This window comes from Gordionus sp. m RMFG-2023, chromosome 2, assembly GCF_954871325.1.
Source record: "Gordionus sp. m RMFG-2023 chromosome 2, tfGorSpeb1-WG-v2, whole genome shotgun sequence".
NCBI classification, from domain to species: Eukaryota; Metazoa; Nematomorpha; class Gordioida; order Chordodea; family Parachordodidae; genus Gordionus; species Gordionus sp. m RMFG-2023.
The window spans coordinates 32,409,836-32,435,889 of NC_088776.1; the positions used below are offsets into that span (position 1 = coordinate 32,409,836).

Genomic DNA, 26,054 nt, shown 5'->3' on the forward strand with positions numbered 1-26,054 from the left:
ACCCCAATCAGTAACAAAATGCTCTTAAAAACTACTCAATCAAAATATATGAAATTTGGAATATAGATTCTACGATATATTTGATGAAGCTAATAAAATCTAGATCATAATATTTAACGATTTTTATGTAATATCATTTCCAGTATGCCTGGGGTTTCATATACCCCACCAGAGTATTGAAGGGTTAACAGCTTATTTTGTGCCTGATTAATATAAACCAGTTGAACTTTTACCTAATTGGATCATTGCTGCAATCATATTTGTCTTTGTAATATGAATGAAATCTCTATTAAAAAATCTTAATTTTTTTCATCCATTCCATTTCTAATAAAGTAAATTGTATAAAAAGTTTCAATTTTGTTCATTCATATTATGATTATCATTGGCTTTCAAATCTTGAAGTTAGTTTTCCAAATGAGTAATAAACCTGTTCTTTAATAGCTTATTTTGCTCCTTATAAACCAGTCGAACTTTTACCTAATTGGATCATTTCGGTTATATTTGTCTTTGTAATATAAATGAAATCCTATGTAAGAAACCTTAATTTTTTTTCATTCATTCCATTTTAATAAGGTAAAATACTTCAAGGAAAAGATATAGGGTTTAATTTACATCACAATTTTCTTTTGGCACTTCAATAATAGTAATTTCTTCAAGATTTTTATCTTCATTAATTACAGACATTGATAAATTTAAAAATTATTTATTTCTTGATTAAAATTTAAATAAAAATAGCAAATAATGGTTTCTAAAAATGCAGATAAATTTTTCTATTTATTTTAATAATTAATTTTAAAATAAAAAATAAATTTTTAAATGCATTAAAGAATTTTTCAGTAACAAAAAACCAAATAAAATCAATTACAATATTCATTTTTTAAAAATCATTTACCTAGACAATTTGAGGTTCAAAATCCCAGGCCTTTAACAACTATGACTACAATATATTTATATATTACATTTATTTTCATTAAAAATAATATCTTATATAATTATTTTTCATCTCTTAAAAAAATTCAGTATAATTACAAACATGTTCTTAATATAATTGCCATTATTTTATGTAAGTTTTATACCACAATAAAGAGCTAAAAAAAGTTAATCCATACCTATAAGAATATTAGATATAATTATAAAATTTATCAAACCAAGTAATCACATATGATAAATGTTCATTGCGTAAAGTTACAAGAGTTTGACCTCCAATAGGATTTGGATTTGAACTTGCATTAGTTTGAGAGACCCCTAAAAAAATATACATTACATATTAATCTAGATCAAATTACCATCAAAATCTAAATCTACAAAAATTGGTTGAGCATTTAATAATTTTGCCATGTATGTATCTCTTTTATGAAAAAGGGTGGGTAGTTTATTTTTATTTTTTTCAGATGAAACTTCTGGATTCCTTAATAAACCTGTTATAGTAATATAGTTATCAGTTGTAGAGTTTTCAAATTGAATTTTATTCATGTATTCTGATGGTATCCAACCTCTATCTACAAGTATAGAAGTGCTTAGATTATTAAATGATTTTAGGATATTATGTATTAATCAAAAACTTAGCATTATTTTTCAAGGAAAATGCTTGTATAAGATGGTAACCAACTTTTGATGAAGAACTAAGTAATGAACCACTATAATCTTGTTGATAAATTTTTTTAGGATCTTTATAAATCCTTGGGCCCAAGTATAATAGCTTATCTGATATAAATTTACCCTCGCATTTTACATGTGTATACTCTGGATATTTATATGTTTCTGATATTCTACACATTTTTTTACAAATTGAATTCTAAGAATATATACATTTTTTCAAATTCAATTGGTTCCCTTTTAACGCGTTTATTTAAATCTTGTATCAATCCTAATTTCCATTTTCTTCTTCTTATTTGCCAACATCCCAACCCAAACGCTGTAATAGGCACCGTCTAAATGAAAAAGTATATAGAATCAAACATTTTTAATAAATACTAGCAGTAAATAAGGTTTGATATTTAAACTCTTAGCTGGCTTAGCACTTATTTTTGTGTATATACCGCGATTAAATGTTTGATAATTATTTTTTAAAAACATTTTCAGGCCTAATTATAATAAGAGTTGTCACATGTCAGGTGATAGATTCTAAATTATGACCTATTAATTTAATGTAGTATAATCTCATTGAGTATATAGTTTAATAGATATAAACTGAATTTAATGCTTTCTGAAATAAAGCATAAGACGTTATATCATAGTTTTTATCCAGCTTATAACTAAGTTACCTTAAATTTTTGGTATATATTTAGAAATTACTTTAGACTTTTTATTTTGTTTATAAAACGGTTTATTTCATGTGGTTCGCAAAACTGATTAATTAATACACTAAATATCAAAATACACCAGATATTTTAACTTATATTCTCAATTCTAGCATGGCATCCATTTAGCTAGGTTGTTAATCGGCTTAGCCGAGTCGGCTCGAACAGAGCTGACCCAAATTTTGGGTCGTTTTTTTCGACCTCGACCTGAGTTTAAGCAGAAAAAAACGACCTCGACCCAAAATATGGGTCGTTTTTTCCGACCTCGACCCGAGTTCAAGTGGAAAAAAACGACCTCGACTCAAAATATGGGTCGTATTTTTCGACTCAGACTTAAAGTTTGGGTCGTTTTTTTCGACTCAGACTTGAAGCTTGGTTGTTTTTTTCGACTCAGACTTGAAACTTGGTTGTTTTTTTCGACTCAGACTTGAAGTTTATTTTTTTAAAGCCAATGTGTAAAAATATATTTTGCAAACATGTTAAATTAAAATTTCATTGAAGATGTACCTTAGGAAAGGACAATTGTCTTAATCGTCATTTTTGAACTTTTTTCAATTTTTTTAAGGCAAATGGGTTAAAAATATATTTTGTAAACATGTTAAATTTAAATTTCAGTGAAGATGTACCATAGGAAAGTGACAATTGTCATAATCGTCATTTTTGAACTTTTTTGAATTTTTTTAAGGCAAATGGGTAAAAATATATTTTATTTTAACCAAAATTTTAGGATTTTACCAATGTAATATACTTTACATAACGAGATTGTTAAATTTTCTTTTAAAATTATTTCACATTACATAAAAACATTTCTAATTTCCTTTATGTAGTTTTTATTATAAGGTAACGATATACTTAATAATTTTAATTAACATTTTTAACAGTTATAAACTAAAAAGATAAAATTCTCAAATTATTTTTTAAAAAAAAAATTTATTTGGGGGGGGGGGAGATAAGGGGAGATCTTCCACTTTTAAATAGGAATCTAGCAACCCTTGTTAATACAACACTATTTTATATATAAAGAAAGATATACGTAATAATTATCAATGTTGCATCATTTCATTAACAATTAATTATTCATATTTGCATATATATTACAAAATAATATATATATTACAAAATAATATATATATTACAAAATAATATATATATTACAAAATAATATATATATTACAAAATAATATATATATTACAAAATAATATATATATTACAAAATTACAAAATAATATATTTAATACAAAATAAGAAAAACGACACGGAAAATATGTGATATAAATGGGGATCTTAAATATAATTCGAAATATGGTTCAGTAATTAATTATGAAAAAATGAAGATAAAATGCCCCTTCTGTAGAATACCAATAGTGACACAAACTAGAAATCAGCCAATAAGTAATTTTTTATTTCTATCTTGTTTGTGCTTTCCTTTTAGTCTTTGCCCGCTCCCAGTTTGTTGTCCTCTTAGCAACGACAAATCTAAAGTTGAACATTACTGCCCTCATTGTGGACAGTGTCTACATGGCCGGGGGGGTAGGAGACAAATGCCTCCAAAAAATATTGGCATTTTGGGGGGTAGGTATTAATTTTGGGGGGTAGATATTGATTTTTGGGGGGTAGGCATTTGTTTTTGGGGGGTAGGTATTGATTTTTGGAGGGTAATTTTTGACTTGTATTATGATATTTTTAAATCCAATAATCGATATGATTATCGTTGATTTTCTGAAAAATGTCAATTAAAGAAAAGATATCTGTCAATTTATAAATATTATACACTATATTTATTTTTTTAAATTTTTAGAAAATTCATTTACATAATGGGATTTAGATTTTCACAGTATCAATTTTAAATTATCAATATATATTTTTTTATAATAAGGACCTTTTGAATAAAGAATCCCTTTTATGATAAGATAATCCTACTCAATTAACAATATAAAGAAACATTTTTGGATTTTAAAAAGGTAATTTTTTAAGCATATAATTGCATTTTCCTTAATTTGATGATAGATAAATAAATATAATAAAGAATGAAGCTATTTTTATTTAATCTTAATATGTATACTTAATAAGTTATCTGGGTTTTGAACCATGGCAATTATTTTTGCTAATAATTTTTTAAATAATCATTTTCAATGGGGTAAATATTACCACATTTTTGTGAGGCAATCAGGTTGGACCCATAATTGATTTCTATTTATGATAAATGATTCTTTGAGGTAAGTGTAAATTATATACAAAATTATAAGTGAGAGGTGAAAACCATTGTGTGATAAAAAATTTGTTAAAAGAATTGATAAATTTTTTATTTCATTATTAGATAAATTTTATATAACATCAAATTTTCCATAATATATTTGGCCTTTTTTCTAAATATTTATAGAAATCTTGGGAGAATGAACAGATAATCTATTCCTCTCATTTGATTATTGATTTAAGAAAAGATTTCAATTAAATGAATTGACAAAGTGATTCCATATACTGAAATATTGTTTATTTTTGTTAACAATAAATTAAATTTTTGGATATGGCTTGGGAATAATCTTTGAAACCTATGATGTGGTTTGGGTTTGGATTTCCATTAAACATGAACTGGGCCTGAAAATTATTTTTACTTATGACCTAGGCTGGATGAAGAAATCAATGCCAGTGAAGGTCTCTAATTTCAATGATTAAAATATATCATTTCTCAGACTTTATTTGAAGATAAATGAATGGGCAAATCACAAATATGCCTGTTTTCAATTATTTGCAAAATTTATTAGGATTGTTAATTTAAAGAAACTATGATTTCAAAGCATCATACATTTCTAAAAATTGTTGGACACTAAGAAATAAAGAAATCAATTGTGAAGTGTATAATGGAGGAAATATTGATCCATGATTGTTTTGGCATAAATAACAAAAAATATTATATTTTTTGTGACCATGCATTAAGCTTACATATAATATAATAGGAATCTTTTAAGAAAACATTATCAAAAATATAAGTTAATAGCTGATAGTCCATTATGAATGACTGGTAATCAGAATTTTCTTCTTTATTCAATGATGGGTGCATAATAAATTTCCTTTATATGATGATGATTGAATCAGTAAATTTTTCATTATTTTTATAAAATATGTTAATAGAGTGTATATTTATGAATTTTAATTTAAAAACAATAAGGGTCTAGAATATATTTTTTTGATTATAAATTACAAATACAAATGAATAAGAATTTATTTTAAAAGATTTTAATATATTTTTTAGATTAAAAATATAATACAAATGAATAAAAATTTATTGTGCACATATATTAAAATATCTAAATATATATTTCTTTAATATATTTTGTAAAACCACTGGAAAATTTTAAAATTACACCCTCATTTAAACAAATATAAATTTAATTTCTGAATCACACCTCATAAGATAGGAGAATTTTAAGATTCAGCCATCCACCGTCAAATAAAGGATAAAATTATGATTCTCCATCATTCTTGATGGCCATCAGTGAGTAAAAAAATATTATCTAAATATTTATTTCATTTTTATTCTAGATGCCAAGTAACAAAACAATATATAAAGTCAAATGTGACTATATTAATTGTAAAACTTCTAAAATAAGAAGTGACAAAATAAATAACCATTATAAACATAAACATCCTCATGTCAAGTTATCTGATATCAAATTTACAAAGATAGCTATCAAAAAGGATAATAATTGGGTATCCTTAAATAAAGATATTCCATTCAATATCACAAATGGGGTTGAAACCAAGTTACAAAAAAAATCAATAACATCTTACTTCCAAAAAGTAATTTTTTATATATATTATTTTAATTCATGACAATAAATATAAGTAAAAATAACCTTAAATTTTGTGAATTAGTAGAAACCAATTCTTCATCTATAATTTGAGCATAATACTTTTAATTTTTATTAAAGATAAGATTTTTAATATATAGGTACATTTTTATTATGCCCTTTATCAATTTTGAAGGAAATAAATTATAAGAATATTTAAATATTTCAACTTTTGTTAAAAAAAAATTTATATATTATAATTAAGAATAAAATAAGTCATTTGCCTAAAATTTTCACTACTCTTTATTTAATAATTAGCACAAATCTTTTATTGAAGATTCCCAAATTATATTATCTCATACAATGCCCAGTTCCAGTGATCTGCTGATTTTGAATAATGAGGTACTTAATTTAAATAAGATTTGTTTTATAATTTTGAAGGGAATAAATGAGGATATTCAGATATTTTCATGAACAAATTTTAATTAATCTTTATTTAATAATTAGCTCAAATCTTTTACTGAAGATTCCCAAATTATATTATCTCATACAATGCCCAGTTCCAGTGATCTGGTGATTTTGAATGATGAGGTACTTAATTTAAATAAGATTTGTTTGATAATTCTGAAGTGAATAAATTATGAAATATTTTCCACTTTTCTATATCTTAATTAAGAATAAAATTTTTATTAAAATTAAGATTTTCATAAGTAAACAAATTTTAACCACTCTTTATTTAATAATTAGCATGAATCTTTTATTGAAGATTCCCAAATTATATTATCTTCTCATACAATGCCCAGTTCCAGTGATCTGCTGATTTTGAATAATGAGGTACTTAATTTAAATAAGATTTCTTTTATAATTTTGAAGGGAATAAATGAGGATATTCAGATATTTTCATGAATAAACAAATTTTAATTATTCTTTATTTAATAAGTAGCACAAATCTTTTACTGAAGATTCCCAAATTATATTATCTCATACAATGCCCAGTTCCAGTGATCTGGTGATTTTGAATGATGAGGTACTTAATTTAAATAAGATTTGTTTGATAATTCTGAAGTGAATAAATTATGAAATATTTTCCACTTTTCTATATCTTAATTAAGAATAAAATTTTTATTAAAATTAAGATTTTCATAAGTAAACAAATTTTAACCACTCTTTATTTAATAATTAGCATGAATCTTTTATTGAAGATTCCCAAATTATATTATCTTCTCATACAATGCCCAGTTCCAGTGATCTGCTGATTTTGAATAATGAGGTACTTAATTTAAATAAGATTTCTTTTATAATTTTGAAGGGAATAAATGAGGATATTCAGATATTTTCATGAATAAACAAATTTTAATTATTCTTTATTTAATAATTAGCACAAATCTTTTACTGAAGATTCCCAAATTATATTATCTTCTCATACAATGCCCAGTTCCAGTGATCTGCTGATTTTGAATGATGAGGTATTTAATTTAAATAAAACTATACACTCTTTAATAATAATTAGCAAACACACAAAGTTATTGAAAATTCCCCAATTATATCTTTTTTTCATCCAATTATCAATCCCAATGCAAGCCAAAATATTTCAAACATTAAAGGCCCAAATATTATTCAATTATATAAAAAAAAGGAGCCTAATGACCCTTTTCATTTCATATTCTTTAGAATGACAAATATCTTGATTAATTTCATAATTTCCATAGGCCCATGTCAGCCATGTTCAAATATATTTCAATATCCTGTTACTCACAAAAGGTTTTTAAAAAATTTAATTTTTATTAATTTTTACGCATCCATTATTTCTACTTTTAAATAGGAGCATGAATATATCCTATTATAAAAAGGTTAATATTGATGGTTCCCTCAAACCAAGAAATTGGTTATCCTATAGCACCACTTTAGACAAAGTCTTTTGTCTTTATTGTCTTATGTTTGGTGGCCCTAAATCCAATACTTTTTGGACTCAACTTGGAGTAAATAATTGGAAAAATTTTAAGCGTGACTTAGAGAGACATGAGTCATCTTCTATTCATAAGGATTGTGAATACACCAACATGACTTGGCTTGCAAATAAGCGTATTCAAGATCATTTTCTATCAAATAGGCTTGATATAATAATGGAAAATCGTAATATAGTTCATAATATTATTGATGCCATTATATACCTTATAAAATGTAACATAGCCTTTTGGGGCACTAATTCGAATGAAGGTAATTTTATGTGCCTCATAAAATTAATGGCAAAAACGGTTCCAACTTTACGGGCATACATTGATAACAACGAAAAATTGAGGAGAAAAAAATCAGATAAAATTTCAAGACCTTATATAAATTTATTGTCATATGGCCATGTGAAAAAAATTATTGAAGTCATTAAGATAAAAATAATAAAATGTATTATTCAAAAAATTAAAGAGAATTGTGCCTATAGCATCATATTAGATGGAACATATGATGTGTCTAAAAAAGAATGCATTGCTTTACTTGTAAGATATATAGAAGATGATCCGCATCCACATCCTGTAGAAAGGATCATCCATGTTTTTACAACATCAGAAACCACCGGGGAAAATATAAAGAAACATGTTTTTTCTAAGTTCAAAGATCTTGGTCTTCCTCTTGATTATATGGTTGGGCAAAGTATGGATGGTGCAGGGAATATGAGAGGAGTATACAAAGGAATGCAGGCTTTAATATTGAAAGAGGCTCCAAAAGCCATATATATTTGGTGCCATGCACATAGGCTCAATTTAGTAGTTGCTCATGTTTGTGGATGCAAAATAGAAATGAAAAAGGTAATGGGAATATTGGATGAGTTATATAATTTCATGAATGGGGTAAGACGTCAAGGAGTGTTTGTTAAATATCAAATGACAAAGTCTAAAAAATCTCTTAAAAGAATAAAAAATACAACAAGGTAAATATAATATTTTTAATGTAACTTATCTTTTTTTAGAAATTGGTCATCATCTTATAAAGCTGTAGAAATTTTTTTAGATGTTTATGAACATATTATAGCATCATTAAATGAATTAAAAGATTCTAATGACCCAAGCACCTCTTCTATTGCCGATGGATTATTAACAAGAATTAAGGATGAAGATTTCATATTAAGTCTATTTATTTTGAAAGAAATATTGAAATGCACACATGAGGCTTGTATTGAAATGCAGGCAGTTGGTAATGATTTGGCTATGGTAACTAAATTAATACAACACACAAAAAATAAATTACAAAGACTAAGAGGTTAAAATTAGTTACGATTTCTATAAATAATTTTAAAATGTAGCTAATGGGGATAATATTTTTTTAAAATTGCATTCCTTATCTAACAGTTATTTGAAAAAGAATAATGTTACAACGGAATTGCATAATATAAAATCAATATTCAAATTTGATCAAACAGCATTCAATAATTATGTTAAACAAAAAAAAAACAAGTTGAATAAAAAAAGATTTAAAATTATTATTTAGCATTATAGATATAAAAGGGAAATATTTTTCCCTGTGCTTGATACAATCATTAATGATTTAAATGAAAGATTTAATTATGATTGTTTAAATTTTTTATCTCAAATATCTCTTTTTACACCAGCTGGAATTATAGCCAATGATAGAATAGAAGGGTGGCAAATATCTCAAATTTGTCATACTTACCAATTAAATGCTCAAGATATTGCTCGTGAATATAATGATTTTCGATCTTTATATTTGGATTCACAAGCAATCATTTATTGCAAGGATCTTTTGAAAATAAAAAAGAATGATGGGTTATATATTGATGAAAGTAATTTATTGATATTTTATTTAAAATTATATATAATTAAAGGTATTGTAAACGATGAAACCGAGGAAGATATCAATAACGATAACATAATTAATACAAAAAAATGGATAAAATATTCATTTATACTACCATATCGTCTTTTAAATAAATTAAATTCTTATTCTAATTTATATTTATTATATAAATATTTATTGACTCTACCAACTACTTCTTGTTCAGCCGAAAGAGTGATGAGCAAAGTCAAAATAAATAAAACTAGAATGCGGAATAAAATTTCTGACCCCTTTTTAGAAAATTTACTTCTAATATCCAGCGAAATTGATGTTTTTGAAAGATTTAAAATAGACGACATTATAACGCGATTTGCATCTACGTCTAAAAGATTAACTAAATTATTAATAAAATAAGTTATATCTTTTTCACAGCTAATTATATACGCCTTTTTAATAATGTAAATTTAATTTAATAGTTTTTTATATCATTCTAGTCCGGTGCATAATATAATACTATATTCATTTTATTTAAATATTTTATAATAGTTATATTTACATAAATGTTTTTATAATTCCAGTGCAAAATATATTATATTCATTTTATTTTAATATTTTATATAAAACTTATATTTACATAGATGTTTTTATAATTCCAGTGCAACTATATTCATTTTTTTCTCATATTTTATATAAAAGTTATATTTACATAAAAAAATTTATATTTCCAGTGCAAAATATACTCTATTCATTTTATATTTTATATAATAGTTATATTTACATAAATGTTTTTATAATTCTTGTGCAAAATATACTATATTCTTTATTCTAATATTTTATATAAAAGTTATATTTACATAAAAAATTTTTTTATATAATAGTTATATCTATATGAATGTTTTTAATTAATATAAAGGCATTAGTATTTATAGAATCAAGCTATACCTCTTTAAAATTACTCATTTTGTTTTTTTTACTTAATATAAAGGTATTAGTAATTATAGAATCAAGCTATACCTCTTTAAAATTACTCATCTTATATTTTTTTACTAAATTTTTGATATTTTTTTATAGTAATGTAAATATGTTATCTCATTTAATACTATTATATTAATTTTTATGAAAATAAATTGATTATCAATCAAATTATGAAAAGATTGCACTACCTACTTAAATATAAGTTAATTGAAAACGGATAGTAACAATAGTTATCAGTTTGTAAATTTTTTTTTCCAAAGCAGGTCTGAATGTTTGTAAGGGTATAAATAGTGACTTAATATAAGATTTTCTTGATTAAGGCAAATATCGCGGCCGAAGGCCGCGAAATTTTTTAGGGGGTAGGGGTAGATTTGGGATGGGGGTTGCCTCCATCAAATTTTCTGCCATGTAGACGCTGATTGTGGACGCTTCATAATGTCTGTCATGAAGGAAGGTGACTAAAATGTAACTTTTGAACGAAATCAATTTTCTTACCATTATTCAGAGATAACGTTTAAAAAATATGTTTGTATTGTTAATGTTTTGATTTGATAGTGTAATAAATCATGCAAATTCAAATTGTAATATGCTAAATTATAGCTTTTTTACTCAAAAGTTATATCTCAAAAAGATATCATAGTGTCTTCACTTCCTCTAATTAGTATTGAAATAATTATGTAACTAAAAATAATTATATATATATAATATATGTATAAGCATCTGGTTTTTATTTAAAATGATATAAAACAACGTTTTTTCCTCATATTTTTTATATTTTAAATCTATATATATAATCACTGTAATCAAGAAATGAACGTTTTCGTATATCCTTAATGTTAATTTTTATTTTTTTCATCAACTTTCCTATCTTCTTAACGTTAATTTTTATTTTTTTCATCAACTTTCCTATCTTCCTAATGTTAAATAAATCGATGGAGACTATATCTCACTAATGTTTAAGAAAATTGTTTGTATATAACGGGATTCGAACCCCCGACTTAACGTTTTAAAGGCAAGCGTTCTTCCCACTGAGCCACCTTCTATATTAAATTTTGTAATATAATCTTTCTTATATACGTTATTATTTTACTGTTATTTTTTATTTTGATTGGCTTATTAATCTTTATTTTTATTGGCTTATTAATGTCTTATTATATTGGTTTAAAATTATTTTCCTTCTATTTCATTGGTTTAAATTTATTTTCTTTGTTTTATTAATTAAATAAATAAATATTTTTATTTAAAGATTTTTATAATTTTACTTGATGGAGATTTAATATAATTTCGAGAATGTGGTATATTATTTATTTTAACTTATAATCTTACTATATTATTAGCATATGATTTTGTTGAAACTGTATGATGAAATATTTGCATTTTTGGAAATTAAAATCTAATACTATGATAATGGATAATTAAAAATCACCTAATATTTATTACTTTAATTAAATTAATTATGATTTATGAGTGTTAATAAGAAAAGAATGTATATTATTTAATTTATAATGAATCAGGTATGTTACTGTGTCAAGTGTTAAGAATGTATATTATTCAATTTATAATGAATCAGGTAAATTTAACATATTTAATTATTCAACTAATGTTTATAAGTTTAATTAAATTAATTATAAGGCTGATCTTACTGATTGGTATATTATTTATTTTACCTTATAATCTTACTATATTATTAGAATATGATTTTGTTGAAACTGTATGATGAAATATTTGCATTTTTGGAAATTAAAAATCTAATACTATGATAATGGATAATTAAAAATCACCTAATGTTTATAAGTTTTATTAAGTTAATTATGATTTATGAGTGTTAATAAGAAATTAATTAAAAATCTAATAATATTTGTTACTGTGTCAATTGGTAAGAATGTATATTATTCAATTTATAATGAATCAGGTAAATTTAACATATTTAATTATTCAACTAATGTTTATAAGTTTAATTAATAAGAATTTGAATAATTAAATTTAAAATCAATAAATGTATAATTTATTAAATATCATCTACCTCCATATTTTAAGAGTATCATAAATTAATTATGATTTGTGAGTGTTAATAAGAAAGTAGTAAGACTAATTTATTTTATAAAATTTACTATTTTTAATTATTAAATTTAAAATCAATTAATGTATAATTTATTAAATATCATTTTCCTCCATATTTTAGGAGTATCAAATTTTTAAAAATGACAAATAAATAAATATTAATTATGTTTTAAGTTGAAGAAATACAAAATTCATAAGATTTAGAAAAAATAATTAACACTTCAAAGATTAAAAACAAAAGTAAAAGAGAAAAAATAAATTATCAAATTTTTAAAAATGACAAATTAGGTCTTATAAAAAGTTAATATTTACCCCGTTCATATAAAACCCGCCATACTTGACGGGGTATCCACAAGTATTTATATAATAATTTTATTTACTGTTGATTATTCTTTCTTTCTTTCTAACATTATATATCTAAATAAAGTTAAATATATATTAACAAATAATATGTATTTAAATTAATATTTAAGTTAAAATTATAGATAATTAAACAATATTTTTTCAAATTTATTTTTAAAAAGGTGACCAAAGGCAACATAAAAATGTTAAAAAATAAATTTAAACTTTTCGTGAAATAAAAATCATCCCCCACCCTCCTATCCCAAAGTATTTTTTTATTCCTTGCTCCCTGCAAGATTTATGACTTCTATCACTCACCCCTTGTTCATGTAGACTTGATGTCTCGTTGTTATTTCCTAAGGCTTTTAAAACATTTTAAAGCTCTTTGGAAGATATACTTTCCTCCTGAAAATTCCAAAAATACTAACTTTTTTATTAAATTTACCAGCCAAACTTTTTTTCTCGTCAAAATCAAAATTTTAAAGGATAATTTTTGCATATAAAAATATCACGTTTAAAGATTCAGTAGACATTATTCATAATTCTATTCAAAAAATATATTTATAATATAATATTTTTTTCTTTAAATATAAGCAATTTAATAAATTTACGTCTAGTTATATTTATTGAATATCCTTATTTGTTTAACATGTTTGTCCTTTGATGTTTAATTATTATTTTACTAATCTCAATTTATACTGAATTTTTCTCGATCATCAACACTTTTTAATAAATCTATGAGCAAACACGGCATGTGGAATTTATTAAATGAGAATATTTTAGAAAGCAGCATTAAAATAAGAAATTGTAAATACAAAATTTAATTTCGTAATATAAAATTTGGGGATATTCTTAAATATCAACTCAGCTTATAACAAATGCTAAGATAGATAGGAAGTATTTATTAACTTATATATATTTTAGGAATTACCATTAGAATAAGGAATTGAGAATACAAAATTAAATTATACATATTAATTGAATATTTTGGGATATATTCTTACTTAAAAGTTTAATCCACTTCTCTTTGTGATCAATAAATTTTGATATTTAATTAATTTTATATTCAAAACATTCTTAATAATTTATTTCCGTTATTTGATAAAGTTTAAGATTTCCTTTTTATCAAAAATATTTAAAAAATAATATTAATATATAATTAGAAATTGATCTTATATTTTTATATTAATTTACAATTAGGTGATTATTAATGTGGAATCTTAAATATTAAATTTATTGTTGCCTATGCCATATGGCTCTTTAATTAACATTACTCTCTTAACTATTAATATCAAATACGGCTTGTTTTTGTTTTAAGAAAGATTCAATAAGTTTAAAATATGTGTCAATTATCTAGAGAGTCTAGTGAAACCCGAAGCTGTGAACCGGGTTCAAAGGTTTTTTTCATAAACTTGAACGTAAACCCATTTTCTAACAAATTTTGTGAACCACTTTTTAAAAAAATATTGGGTTCGTTCAAATAATTTATTAACACAATTATACAAAAATTAAAGATCAAAATCGAATTTGATTTAATAAATACTTTTTCTAAAATTTATTTATCTTAGATAATAAAAAATTCTTATATTATATAATCCATCATAACACAGGTGTAATAAATTATATTAAAGACTAGGTGGGGTTCCATGGACCCCCATTTATATATGATATATTTTAGATTCAAATTAATTTATAGTTTTCCTATTTTAAACTTATATTAGATAAACTTTAATTTAGTGACAAAGGGGTTTATTTATTGTTGAATCTAAAAAAAAGTTACGACATGACTAGGTAGAATTTAAATTTATATATCTAATTTTAAATGCTTAAAAATTTATATATTTATTACAAAGTTTCCTTTTTAGACATTTATTTAATATTAATATTGTATCATTAAATTATAATTGATTTGTGTTTCAGAAATCGTTAATATTTTATAATAAATTTTTAAAACTTAAAATATTCAATCTGAAATTACATACAAGGATGAAACAAGTCAGACACAAAAAAATGCATCTAACAATAGGATTGTCTAGAAAAGGGCTAGGAAAAAAGGTCTAGCAGTTAATAAAAACACCGAGAGAGAAAAAAAAGTACTATTTTTTATAATTTATTATCAGAGCAACTCAATTCTCAGACTGTATTAATTAATATCATAACTAATAAAATAAATATAGGCTTTTTTGTATTTGTTTTTTAAATATATTTTATTTTTATCTAGAGAATGGAATCTAACATGAATTTAGACAGAATATGGGAACAACTTCAAAATCTATAAATTTACCAAATATTCTTATAAAATTTGGAAATATTTATGTCACTTTTAATGCCAATATAACCTTGCAAAAATATTTGTTCATATAAATTGCCGTTCATTGTAAACTTATGTTACATGATAAATAAATTTTTTCTCTTTCCTCAAAAAGGTAGTAAGTTTCAATTTTATCAGTGGAAGGGGAAAATTTATATTAGCTTATGATATTACCAGAATAGACACCCCCCCCCCATTCCTCTGATTTACATAGTCTAAAATAAAAAGTTATCTTTATTGCACAATTTAAGGTATAAATGAAAAATTCTTAATAAAAAATTAAATATAAATTTTTTGAAAATATGCTTACCTAAATATAATAAAAATCGAATCATGTAAAATAGTATAGAAAATTTAAAAAAAATACATAATTTAAAAGAAAAAGAATAAAAATTATATTATTCTCTTAATAAATAACTAAATTAATAATTCCTATCGGGCTACAAAGTCTAGTTTTGAGTTTAATTTTTTGCAATATTCCGTCAATATAAATAACATCACTATGGGGGGGGGGGGGATATCTTATATACCTTTTTAAAGTAATGAAGCGTTCAGAGAAGCAAGGGAAGCATTGCTTCCCTTGAAATATTTCTTTAAAAATCCTTAAATAAAATTACTATAATCTTTATACTAAGTTAAAAAAAAATTATTCTAATCTGAAAATTAAAAAAAATGGTTATTATTATAACGTAAAAAATTATTATTATTTTTACGTTAAAAAATTACAATTATTTTTGCTACGTTATAAAAAATATGCATAAGATAAAATTAATATTGCTTATTTTTAAAATAAATAAAAGATAAAAATCATTCTCAAACGATATATTTTTGTTATAATTTTTTCCCAACGTTAAAAATATAAACATTGCAAAACTAAATATAAAATTGCTTAGTTTTTAATAAATAAAAAGAAAATCATGCGAATGAATTATGTTTTGTGTTTAAAAATAATAAATAAAAAAGGAAGAATTTTTTTTTATTTTATGTATCTCTTCTTTTTTAAAATAATATAGCTCAAGAAATTTTTATGTGAAGAAACTGATTATTGAAAAAGGAAGGCCAAATTTAATTTTACAAAACATTAAGACAAATAAAAGCATGCATTCATAAGTTTTTTATCGATAAATAAAAATATGAAAAACTCACTGATGTGAATTTCCAATTTCTCTGTATTGTTGGTCATGCCTATTATTCCCAAAGGAAAAATATGTTTGGAATGATAAAGGATTTCCGGATAAGAATATTTTCAAAATATGGTGAATTGAAATGAAGTGATTTATTTAATGTAATAAAATATATTATATGTTTAAAATAAGAAATAATATATCCATATATTATTTTTTTCTTTTTAGCTATCACCATTTCTGATGATAAGCTCCTTCAATATCTCTCTCCTTACTCATGTAATTTTTATCTAATTTATATATTTGATCGATTCCATTTGGATCTCCCACCGGAGTATCGCTATCGAGGCCAAAATATCTTGATCTCCCCACCGAAGTATCAATATCGACAGATATCCCACCGGAGTATTTTTATCGATTCCATTGTAATCTTGACCTCGCACCGAAGTATTTATATCGACAGATATCCCATTCCTCACACCGAAGTATCAAATCGACAGATATTCCACCGGAGGATTCTTATCGATTCCATTTCTCCCACTGGAGTATCGTTAAAGTCCATTGTAGCTTGGTAGACATTGAGCTTGAACGGCCCCCGAGGCCACCATTATCCTAGCGCTGCACGAAATCGTTATCATACTTTAATGACCCACGAGTTTAGCTGGCCGTCTTATTTGGTTTATTGGACAAGTATCATAGCCCCCGGCTACCCAAGCCAGTCGGTGACTAGGGTGGCATCTGTTAACTCAGAAATTTATCATATCATATGTCTATACACATCCATCATCGAAGAAAAACTCGAAAATTTTTAGTTCCTTACCAGGATTGAACCTGGGACCTTCGGTTTCCAAGCCTACATCATATACCACTGGGCCACCGTTTATCTATTTAATCTATTACAATAAATTGTAGTTTAAAACCAAATCTACAATTTATATTAATACATTACAGTTCTCCTCACTACAAATTGAATTCATCATGATAAGGTAGTGGGGGTTTTGAATTTTTTAAGAATTGTTTCCATTGTGTTCTGCATTGTCCAAATCCTCAGTCATTGTTATGGGTATTTCTTCATCTTGTACATGAGCATCCCTCAGTTGGTCGGCATGCTTGTTTTTAACAATATCTTCAGATTCAACATCATACAATATCGCATTTTTCCGTTGAACCACTGTCCCTTCATGCCATCCCGCAGTCCTTTCGTTGCTTCAAATTCACGGGGCTCAACGTTCCTATCTTTATAATATTTTTGTTTCCATAATGCGTTTTCAGTCCATTCCCACGTAGGTAATTCCCATTGATCTAACGTCGTCCTGAGCGGCCTTCCAAACATCATTTTGGCAGCAGATTTATCGGTAGTTGCATTTGGAGTATTTCGATGAGTAATTTAAACATTGGCTAAATTTAACTGGTTCTGAGTTCCATCTCTCCTTTCAGCATAGAAACGCGTCTTTATCGTACGTATATAACGCTCAGCCCAACCATTCGATTTAGGGCTATAAGAGACCGATCTTAAATGTTTTATGTCGTTTTTAAAAAGAAAGGGTTTGAATTCAGATCCAGTAAACTGAGTACCGTTATCTGAGACAATGTAACTGTAAACCAAATCTAGCGAAATAATTACTCCGATATTTATTACACTGGTCGAATTAATATGTGTTAATTGCAACTTCAACCCATTTAGTGAAAGCGTCTACGCAAATTAACCAATACTTTCCAGATAGGGAGTCTGTCAAATCAATGTGTATTCGTTTCCAAGGTCGGGTAGAAATGCTCCAATTGTATAACGACACTTCTCTGGCTCCCGGTCTTTCTTCCCGACAACTCTTGCAGCATTTAACGAACTCTTCAACATCACGTTCAAGTTCGTCCAAAAAACATAGTATCTACATAATGATTTCATCCCCACTATCCCAGGAGGTCCTTGAATGAATAACATTCAAAACCTCCTTCTTTAGATTATCGAGAATAAAAATTCTATTATTATAAAATAATAATCCTTCTCCGAACGAAATATTATCTTTAATTAAAATGAATTTTTTTAAAATCTCCAAATAATTATTTATATTATCAATATAGCAATGATTTTTAATTAATTTAATAATCTCTTTCAGATTGATATCATTGCTCGTTTTCACTTACAACTTTACTGCGAGTGAAAAATAAATCTTACATTAAGTTAATTTTTAATTCTCTAATTTCACCTTCGAATTTTTTTGTAACATCATTAGTTTTTTCTTTCTCTACTCCCAAACGGGATAGAGCGTCCGCACATTTGTTTTGATCACCAGGTCTATGAATTATATCATATAGAAAATTTAATAGCTTCGTCACCCACGGTATTAAACGGTTATTTGTTATTTTATTTAGGTCCCCTTTTTTACCTAAGATATATCTTAAAGGTTTATGATCGGTAACCAAAATAAAATATCTTCCATAAATATATTGATGAAACTTCTCGATAGCGAACATGATCGCAGGAGCCTCCCGATCAATGGTGGCATAATTGTTTTCAGCCGCCGAAAGCCTGGCCAGTAAGAAATCGATATGCAATAACAGCTCCTAGACCATCTTTGCAAGCGTCACAAGAAATCACGACAGGAATATCGGCTGAATAAGGAATTATTGTATCTTCTTTTGATTATATTTTTTTAACTACATTAAATATTTCATCTTCTTTAGCTGACCAAAACAAACTCACATTGTTAGTCGGTGTAAAGGTGCACAAATAGAATGTAAATTTTTAATAAACGATTCATGATAATTTACCATTCCCAAAAACGAACGTAATTCTTTAAGATTAGATGGTGTTTTACAATTTTTTATAGCATTAATCTTATCTTCGGTCGGGTGAATTCCAAATTCATCAATAACATGACCTAAATAAATAACTGACTTTTCTCCAATTTTATTTTATCGGTCATCGTTGTCAGTCCAGCCTTATCAAATCTTCTTAATACTTCTTCTAGATTAACCATATGATCAAAATTATTCTCACCTGCAATAATTACATCGTCTAAAAATACACTAACCATAGGAATTCCCTTTAATAGGTTTTGCATAAAGCGTTGAAATATTATCGGATAGTCAACCCAAAAGGAATTCTTTGATATCGGTAATAACGACATGAGTCGAAATTACTAAAAGGTCTTTACATTCTGGACTAACTCCGAATTGTAAAAATGCATCTCTTAAATCTATCGTTGAAAATATTTTAACACCCGCGATCCTATTTGTCAGGTTGACGAAAGTTGGTATTAAATCGTTATCTATCGCTAAATATTTGTTGATTGTTAAGCGAAAATCTTCGCATATCCGCACGGCACCGGATTTCTTTAAAATATTAACCGTTGGCGTAGCCCAAGTAATTGTAGTCCTTGTTGGATCTACCTTCTCGATAACTCCTTCATCTAAAAGTCTGTCCATCTCAGCTTCAGCGGTTCGCCGCAAAGGAAATGAAATTCTTCTAGATGGCAACGCAATTGACACTGTATTTAGTTGTATTTTGATGACGACTTCCTGTAATTTTATTTGTCCTAATTTTTTTTTTTAAACTTGCGGAAATTTTGAAACAATAGTATTTAAACTGGAATCTTTTATATTTATATTATTAATACGAACTTCTTCAGGAAGTTTTAAATCAAATTCTTTAAGAAAGGGCATTCCAAAAATAAGGGAATTCACACCCTTAACTACCCAAATAGGTAAAAATTTTGAAATATTTTTTACTTCGACTTCCACTAAACATTTACCCAATACTTTGATTTTGATATGGTTATATCCTACTAGTTTATAAGCAGGTGATAATGGTGGTTTGCCTATGCGACTCCAGGTACCTTCATCTATTACACTACACGCAGCACCAATATCAAATTCCATAAATTTATCTTCGCGATTGTAGCTTTATCAGCAAATGACAGGCGAGGTGTCCGTGGTAAAATTATTTGTATAGCATGCGTTCTACACTCTTTCGCTGTGGTTTGCCTTTCCGCACCTAAAGCATATTACTTTTTTTTGGCTGCAATTAGGTTTAAAACTTGATTTATAATTATTATGGTTGAATTTGTTAGCATTATAATTAATATTATTGAATTTATTAACGTTATGATAATTATTATTCCTAAAATAAGTATATTTGGAACCTTGCGTAGCCTTATGTTTAATTATTTTATTAACTTCTGCCAGGGTTTCCATCTCCAATGATGACAGCGAAATCGCTAAGCGCACAGTAACTTCAAAAGTAATATTTACTTCGATATATTTTGACCGAAGTTCTTTGTCCAGCTCAGGCAACCCTACTCCTAATATAAAAATATCTCTTAAGAGTTCATCAACCAACAATTTAAAATTACATAAAAAGCAAATACTTTTCAATTTGATTGAAAAAGATAATAGTTTCACTGCCTTTTTTTTAAAGTATAAAAATTATTTCGATGCGATGTGGAAAAATACTCGAAAAATCTTTCAATATTTTTTCTAAATTGTAGAGTAAAATTGAATAATTAATGTGCTCTAAATAATTAGAATAGTGAAAAATTTTTATTTAATTAAATTATCAGTGCCTATATATGCTAATAATAAATCTTTTTTAAATTTTGATCAACAATATTTTTTATTTTGAAGATGAGTTCTTTATTATATATATAAGACTTAAATATTAACTTTTTCTTTGCTAATTCTGGACTATGAAATTTAGTAGGTGCTGATTTTTCTTAGCTTTTATTCAGAAATATCTTCTTCGAGTCTTCGTTAGGCATAGTATAATTTTAACCTTTATATTTAATACGTAAATAATCGTCACCAATGAAATGAAGTGATTTATTTAATGTAATAAAATATATTATATGTTTATAATAAGAAAATATATATCCATATATACTTTGACGAAATCGTTTGTCTATTAATCTATTACAATAAATTTTAGCTTAAAACCTACGGCATTAAGAATCAATCACTCATTTGCAGTCAACGATTCAATAAAATCCTCTGACAATAATTGAATTGAAAATATGATGCATTCGATATGCAAAATATAGATCAAAAATTATACTCAAAAAAGGAAAATCTTAATTTTTTTATGGTTTTACTAATAAAAAAAATGTTTTTCAATTGCTTACCTACTATCAAACTGGCTTTTCGTCACCGCTTTTTGGTATACTTTAATAATCACAATATTTGATAAATCTACACTGCAATTCCTGCCATTATTTGGTTTCTTATTGAAACTTATATCAATGATTATGACGCATAATTAATTATTTTATGTTCGACCCGTTTAGTAGTTATTATATTAATTTAAAAAAACTTAATTGGCGAAATAAAAAAATATCTAGATAGGCATCCTGCTAGAACAATAATTATCATAATCTCTTAAAATCTGGGTGCACCAATATGTAATACCTGATTATACTAATTCCTCAATCAGTTTTCCAGTAATAAACAAATACTAATTATAAGCCAAATAAAAACTATAATGGCAGCCTTAGGATGAGTCCTAAATATCGGATTTTAAATTGCGATTCAAAATCAATTATAAATATATATAATAAGGTTTCTGTTTCTCCAATCAGTGGCGTTGCTAGGGAGGGCGCAGAGGCTCAAGCCCATGAAAAATTTGAATAGCCCCCTAAAGCAAAAAAAATTTTTTTTTAATGGAATCTTAACCTCTTGAACTAAAAATAAATTTTTTTGATTGCCCCCTGAAAGATTTCTTTTATAATTCTATTAAGTAAAATATAGATTTAATTTTATTATTTAAAAATCAATAAAACTATCTAAATATTTATTAAATAAATACTATTTTAAATTTTGGATTAAATTAATTAATACATATAAATTATATTTTCACTATATCAGCTATCAGTCAAATTTTGTGTTAAAAATAGAATATCAACATCACTCACTAAATATTAATTTAGCATTAACAGTTGAAGTTTAATAGACTATTATTATTTAAATTATTTATAACCCTAATTAAATAAATATAATCATTTATTAATTGGAAACTAAAAAATTTAATATTGTAAGCAGAGTTCAAAATCACTAATCAACTGTATATTTATTTTTAAATTTTATTATCATACCTATTCCTAAAAATATTTTCAAGGTCCAAATAAGTATAATAAAAAGTAAGTAAGAAGACATATAGTTTATAATCCTCTATTATATACAGTTGTTTATAAAATATTAGATAAAATGCCACTTTATTAGACGTATTTGACAGTTATAATATATTACAGCTAATATTATGATGAATTTTACTAATAAATGCTTTTAATACTAAGTATCAGTGGCGTAGCTACGGGAGGGGGGGGGGGGTTTCGGGTTTGGAGCCCCCCCCCAGAGCAATTAATTTTTTTTTAGAATATTCGTTTAAAAGACTCAAAAGTGACTTTATATCAAATAAATACCATGAATATTTATATTTTTCAGGTTTTGATGTTTGTGGAAGGATATTATTACTTTTAATTTTAAATATATATATAAATTATTCTGTATATTATTTTAAAGTCATTGATAATAATCTATTAATTTTAATAATATATTATTGATGCATTTTTAAAAAAATATTTATTATAAATTATCCAAGATATGGTTCGATAATAATAATATGAAATAAAAATTATCCAAGATATGGTTCGATAATAATTAATATGAAATAAAAAAGTGCATAATCTACCCCCCCCCCTCAGAGCAATTTTTTTAAGATTATTCGTTCAAAAGACTCAAAAGTGACTTTATATCAAATAAATACCATGAATATTTATATTTTTCTGGTTTTGATGTTTGTGGAAGGATATTATTACTTTTATATATATATAAATTATTCTGTATATTATTTTAAAGTCATTGATAATAATCTAATAAATTATAATAATATATTATTTATGCATATTTAAAAAAATATTTATTATAAATTATCCAAGATATGGTTCGAAAATAATAATATGAAATAAAAAAGTGCATAATCTACCCCCCCCCCCCCAGAGCAATTTTTTTAGATTATTCGTTCAAAAGACTCAAAAGTGACTTTATATCAAATAAATACCATGAATATTTATATTTTTCTGGTTTTGATGTTTGTGGAAGGATATTATTACTTATATATATATATATAAATTATTCTGTATATTATTTTAAAGTCATTGATAATAATCTAATAAAATATAATAATATATTATTTATGCATATTTAAAAAAATATTTATTATAATTTATCGAAGATATGGTTCGAAAATAATAATATGAAAATAGTGCATAATCTACTTTCTCTGCTTTTATTTCTAATAATATATATTTGGTTTATATTTTGTAGCATTTTTATAAATGAAATTATTAAAGAGATTAAATTTATGACTAAAAAGTAAAGATTGTTATTTCCTATTTACGAACTTTAAGATTGAAGGAAATGGACATTATAAAATATTTACTAAGTAACAAAAAAAATTTACCAGCTAATATCTCATGCAATTTATGCCCTGTTGAAAATGATAAGCATGATGTAAATACACGAGGTTAAAAAATATTTAATCCAGTGTACTAATTAATATCTTATGCATTATAGGCTCTATTGAAAATAATAAGGATGATGTAAATACACCAGGTCAAAATAACATTTAATATAAAAGATATTTAAAATTAATAGCTAACTATTTTTATTTTAGAATTTAAAATTAAACACCTAGTCATAGTTTTAACTAAATTAAAATTGCCAGTACAAACCACTTTGGGTAATTTATTATTTTAAATAATTTTGGCTAACCAAAATATTTTGACATTTATAAGATATACCCAAACGTAGGAGGGAAGAAAATGATCTTGATACACTCATTTATATACCCAAAGACCATATAAAATCACTACCTAGTACAAGTAATATAATCTATTAAGATTTAAATATTTTTTATTATAGATTTAGATATATCAAGTATTACATTTAATAAAAATGATGATAGTCAACAAAATGAACATACCAAATCACTAATTAATATAGAAAATCAAAATTTTAATGATGAACTTGATATCATAAGCAACAATTTACCCCCCACATCAGGTATTTTATAATGACCTTATTTAAATGAATCACTAATTAATATAGAAAATCAAAATTTTAATGATGAACTTGATACCATAAGCAACAATTTACCACCCACATCAGGTATTTTATAATGACCTTATTTAAATGAATCACCAATTAATATAGAAAATCAGAATTTTAATGATGAACTTGATACCATAAGCAACAATTTACCACTCACCTCAGGTATTTTATGAACTTATATGACCTTATTTAAATGTATTCATTTAAATTTTAGAAATACCTAGATACTCTATAAAAAATTATGATAAAAATAAGCTAAATACACTTGATCACTTCAAATCTCTACCTAGTAAAAGTAATGTTAACTATTACCTTTAAATATTTATATCATAATTTTAGGTATATCAAGTATCACATTGAAGAAGAATGATAGTAGTCAACAAAATATTATAGGCTGTATCAATTTAGAATTTAAAGGTTATCTAATATGTTGTTTTATTTTAATTTATTTTTATAGGAATATCTCAATTAATATTCACACCAAGGGGTAAAAAAAATAGTGATAACAAACAAAAAAATACACTAAGTCACAACAAATCACTATCTAATAAATGTAATGTAATCAATTACTTATTAATATTTACATTAAAATTTTAGATATATAAAAAATCTAGGGAGAATTTAAATGAAAATGAAGTTCCACTCATGTCAGGTATTAGTCTTATTTAAATTATATTTATTTAAAATCTTAGCAATTCCCACATACTCCAGAAAACTAAAGGATAATAGACAACCAATTATACTAGATCATTAAGAACCATCACCTACTACAAGTGATATAGTCTATTACTTTATACTTATAATAATCAAAAGTTGGTTCCAAAGCTAACATGTCATCTATGATTATTAGCCTAGGTTTCTCAATATTAATTTTAAACATCTATCATATATTGGTAAAAAAATATTGCCAACACAATTTTGATTTTTTCACTTTGAAGGATATCGACTTAAATTTACAGTTTAAAAAAAACATTTATTTTTTAATCTATAGTTTTAATGTGTTTACTAATTATAAAATATATCATTTATAATTAAGGCAATATAATATTTATAATTAAAGCAATTTATATGTGTAATACTAATATTTATAATTAAGGCAATATAATATTTATAATTAAAGCAATATAATATTTATAATTAAAGCAATATAATATTTATAATTAAAGCAATATAATATTTATAATTAAATCAATATAATATTTATATTTTAAATAATCGCTTTTTATTTGTAAATAACTTCTAAAATTATAATAAAATGAAACGTAT

The 26,054-nt window shown here is 24.9% G+C and overlaps 2 protein-coding genes and 2 long non-coding RNA genes across 7 annotated transcripts; 3 read left to right on the forward strand and 1 right to left on the reverse strand.

Moving 5' to 3' along the window:
• Positions 1-993: 993 nt before the first annotated feature.
• On the reverse strand, positions 994-2,115 carry LOC135924764 (surfeit locus protein 1-like). Its single transcript, XM_065459871.1, has 6 exons — positions 1,975-2,115; positions 1,810-1,931; positions 1,563-1,769; positions 1,287-1,516; positions 1,149-1,245; positions 994-1,109 (listed from the first exon to the last, which is right to left on the reverse strand). Exons 1-6 carry the CDS (start codon positions 2,074-2,076, stop codon positions 1,055-1,057), a joined length of 813 nt encoding a protein of 270 aa, XP_065315943.1. The 5' UTR covers positions 2,077-2,115; the 3' UTR covers positions 994-1,054.
• A 1,902-nt stretch (positions 2,116-4,017) lies between these two features.
• Positions 4,018-10,889, forward strand: LOC135923122 (zinc finger MYM-type protein 1-like). 4 transcript variants are annotated; one of them, XM_065457702.1, is made up of 16 exons: positions 4,018-4,135; positions 4,178-4,262; positions 4,682-5,798; positions 5,842-6,099; positions 6,408-6,491; positions 6,597-6,680; positions 6,837-6,923; positions 7,033-7,116; positions 7,273-7,359; positions 7,469-7,555; positions 7,600-7,850; positions 7,912-9,012; positions 9,052-9,341; positions 9,385-9,535; positions 9,578-9,882; positions 9,925-10,889. In XM_065457702.1, exons 4-16 carry the CDS (start codon positions 5,842-5,844, stop codon positions 10,287-10,289), a joined length of 3,234 nt encoding a protein of 1,077 aa, XP_065313774.1. In that variant the 5' UTR covers positions 4,018-4,135; positions 4,178-4,262; positions 4,682-5,798; the 3' UTR covers positions 10,290-10,889. The 4 variants fall into 4 exon arrangements, with proteins under 4 accessions (XP_065313774.1, XP_065313775.1, XP_065313776.1 ...); XM_065457703.1 differs by having other exon boundaries at positions 5,714-5,798; XM_065457704.1 differs by lacking the exon at positions 4,682-5,798.
• Positions 10,890-24,311: 13,422 nt separating this feature from the next.
• Positions 24,312-24,717, forward strand: LOC135925171 (uncharacterized). The gene is made up of 3 exons (XR_010571561.1): positions 24,312-24,417; positions 24,473-24,559; positions 24,600-24,717. It is a non-coding gene; the product is annotated as an uncharacterized LOC135925171 (long non-coding RNA).
• Positions 24,718-24,783: 66 nt separating this feature from the next.
• Positions 24,784-25,414, forward strand: LOC135925151 (uncharacterized). Its single transcript, XR_010571553.1, has 6 exons — positions 24,784-24,845; positions 24,891-24,950; positions 25,003-25,083; positions 25,128-25,205; positions 25,246-25,341; positions 25,386-25,414. It is a non-coding gene; the product is annotated as an uncharacterized LOC135925151 (long non-coding RNA).
• Positions 25,415-26,054: the final 640 nt, after the last annotated feature.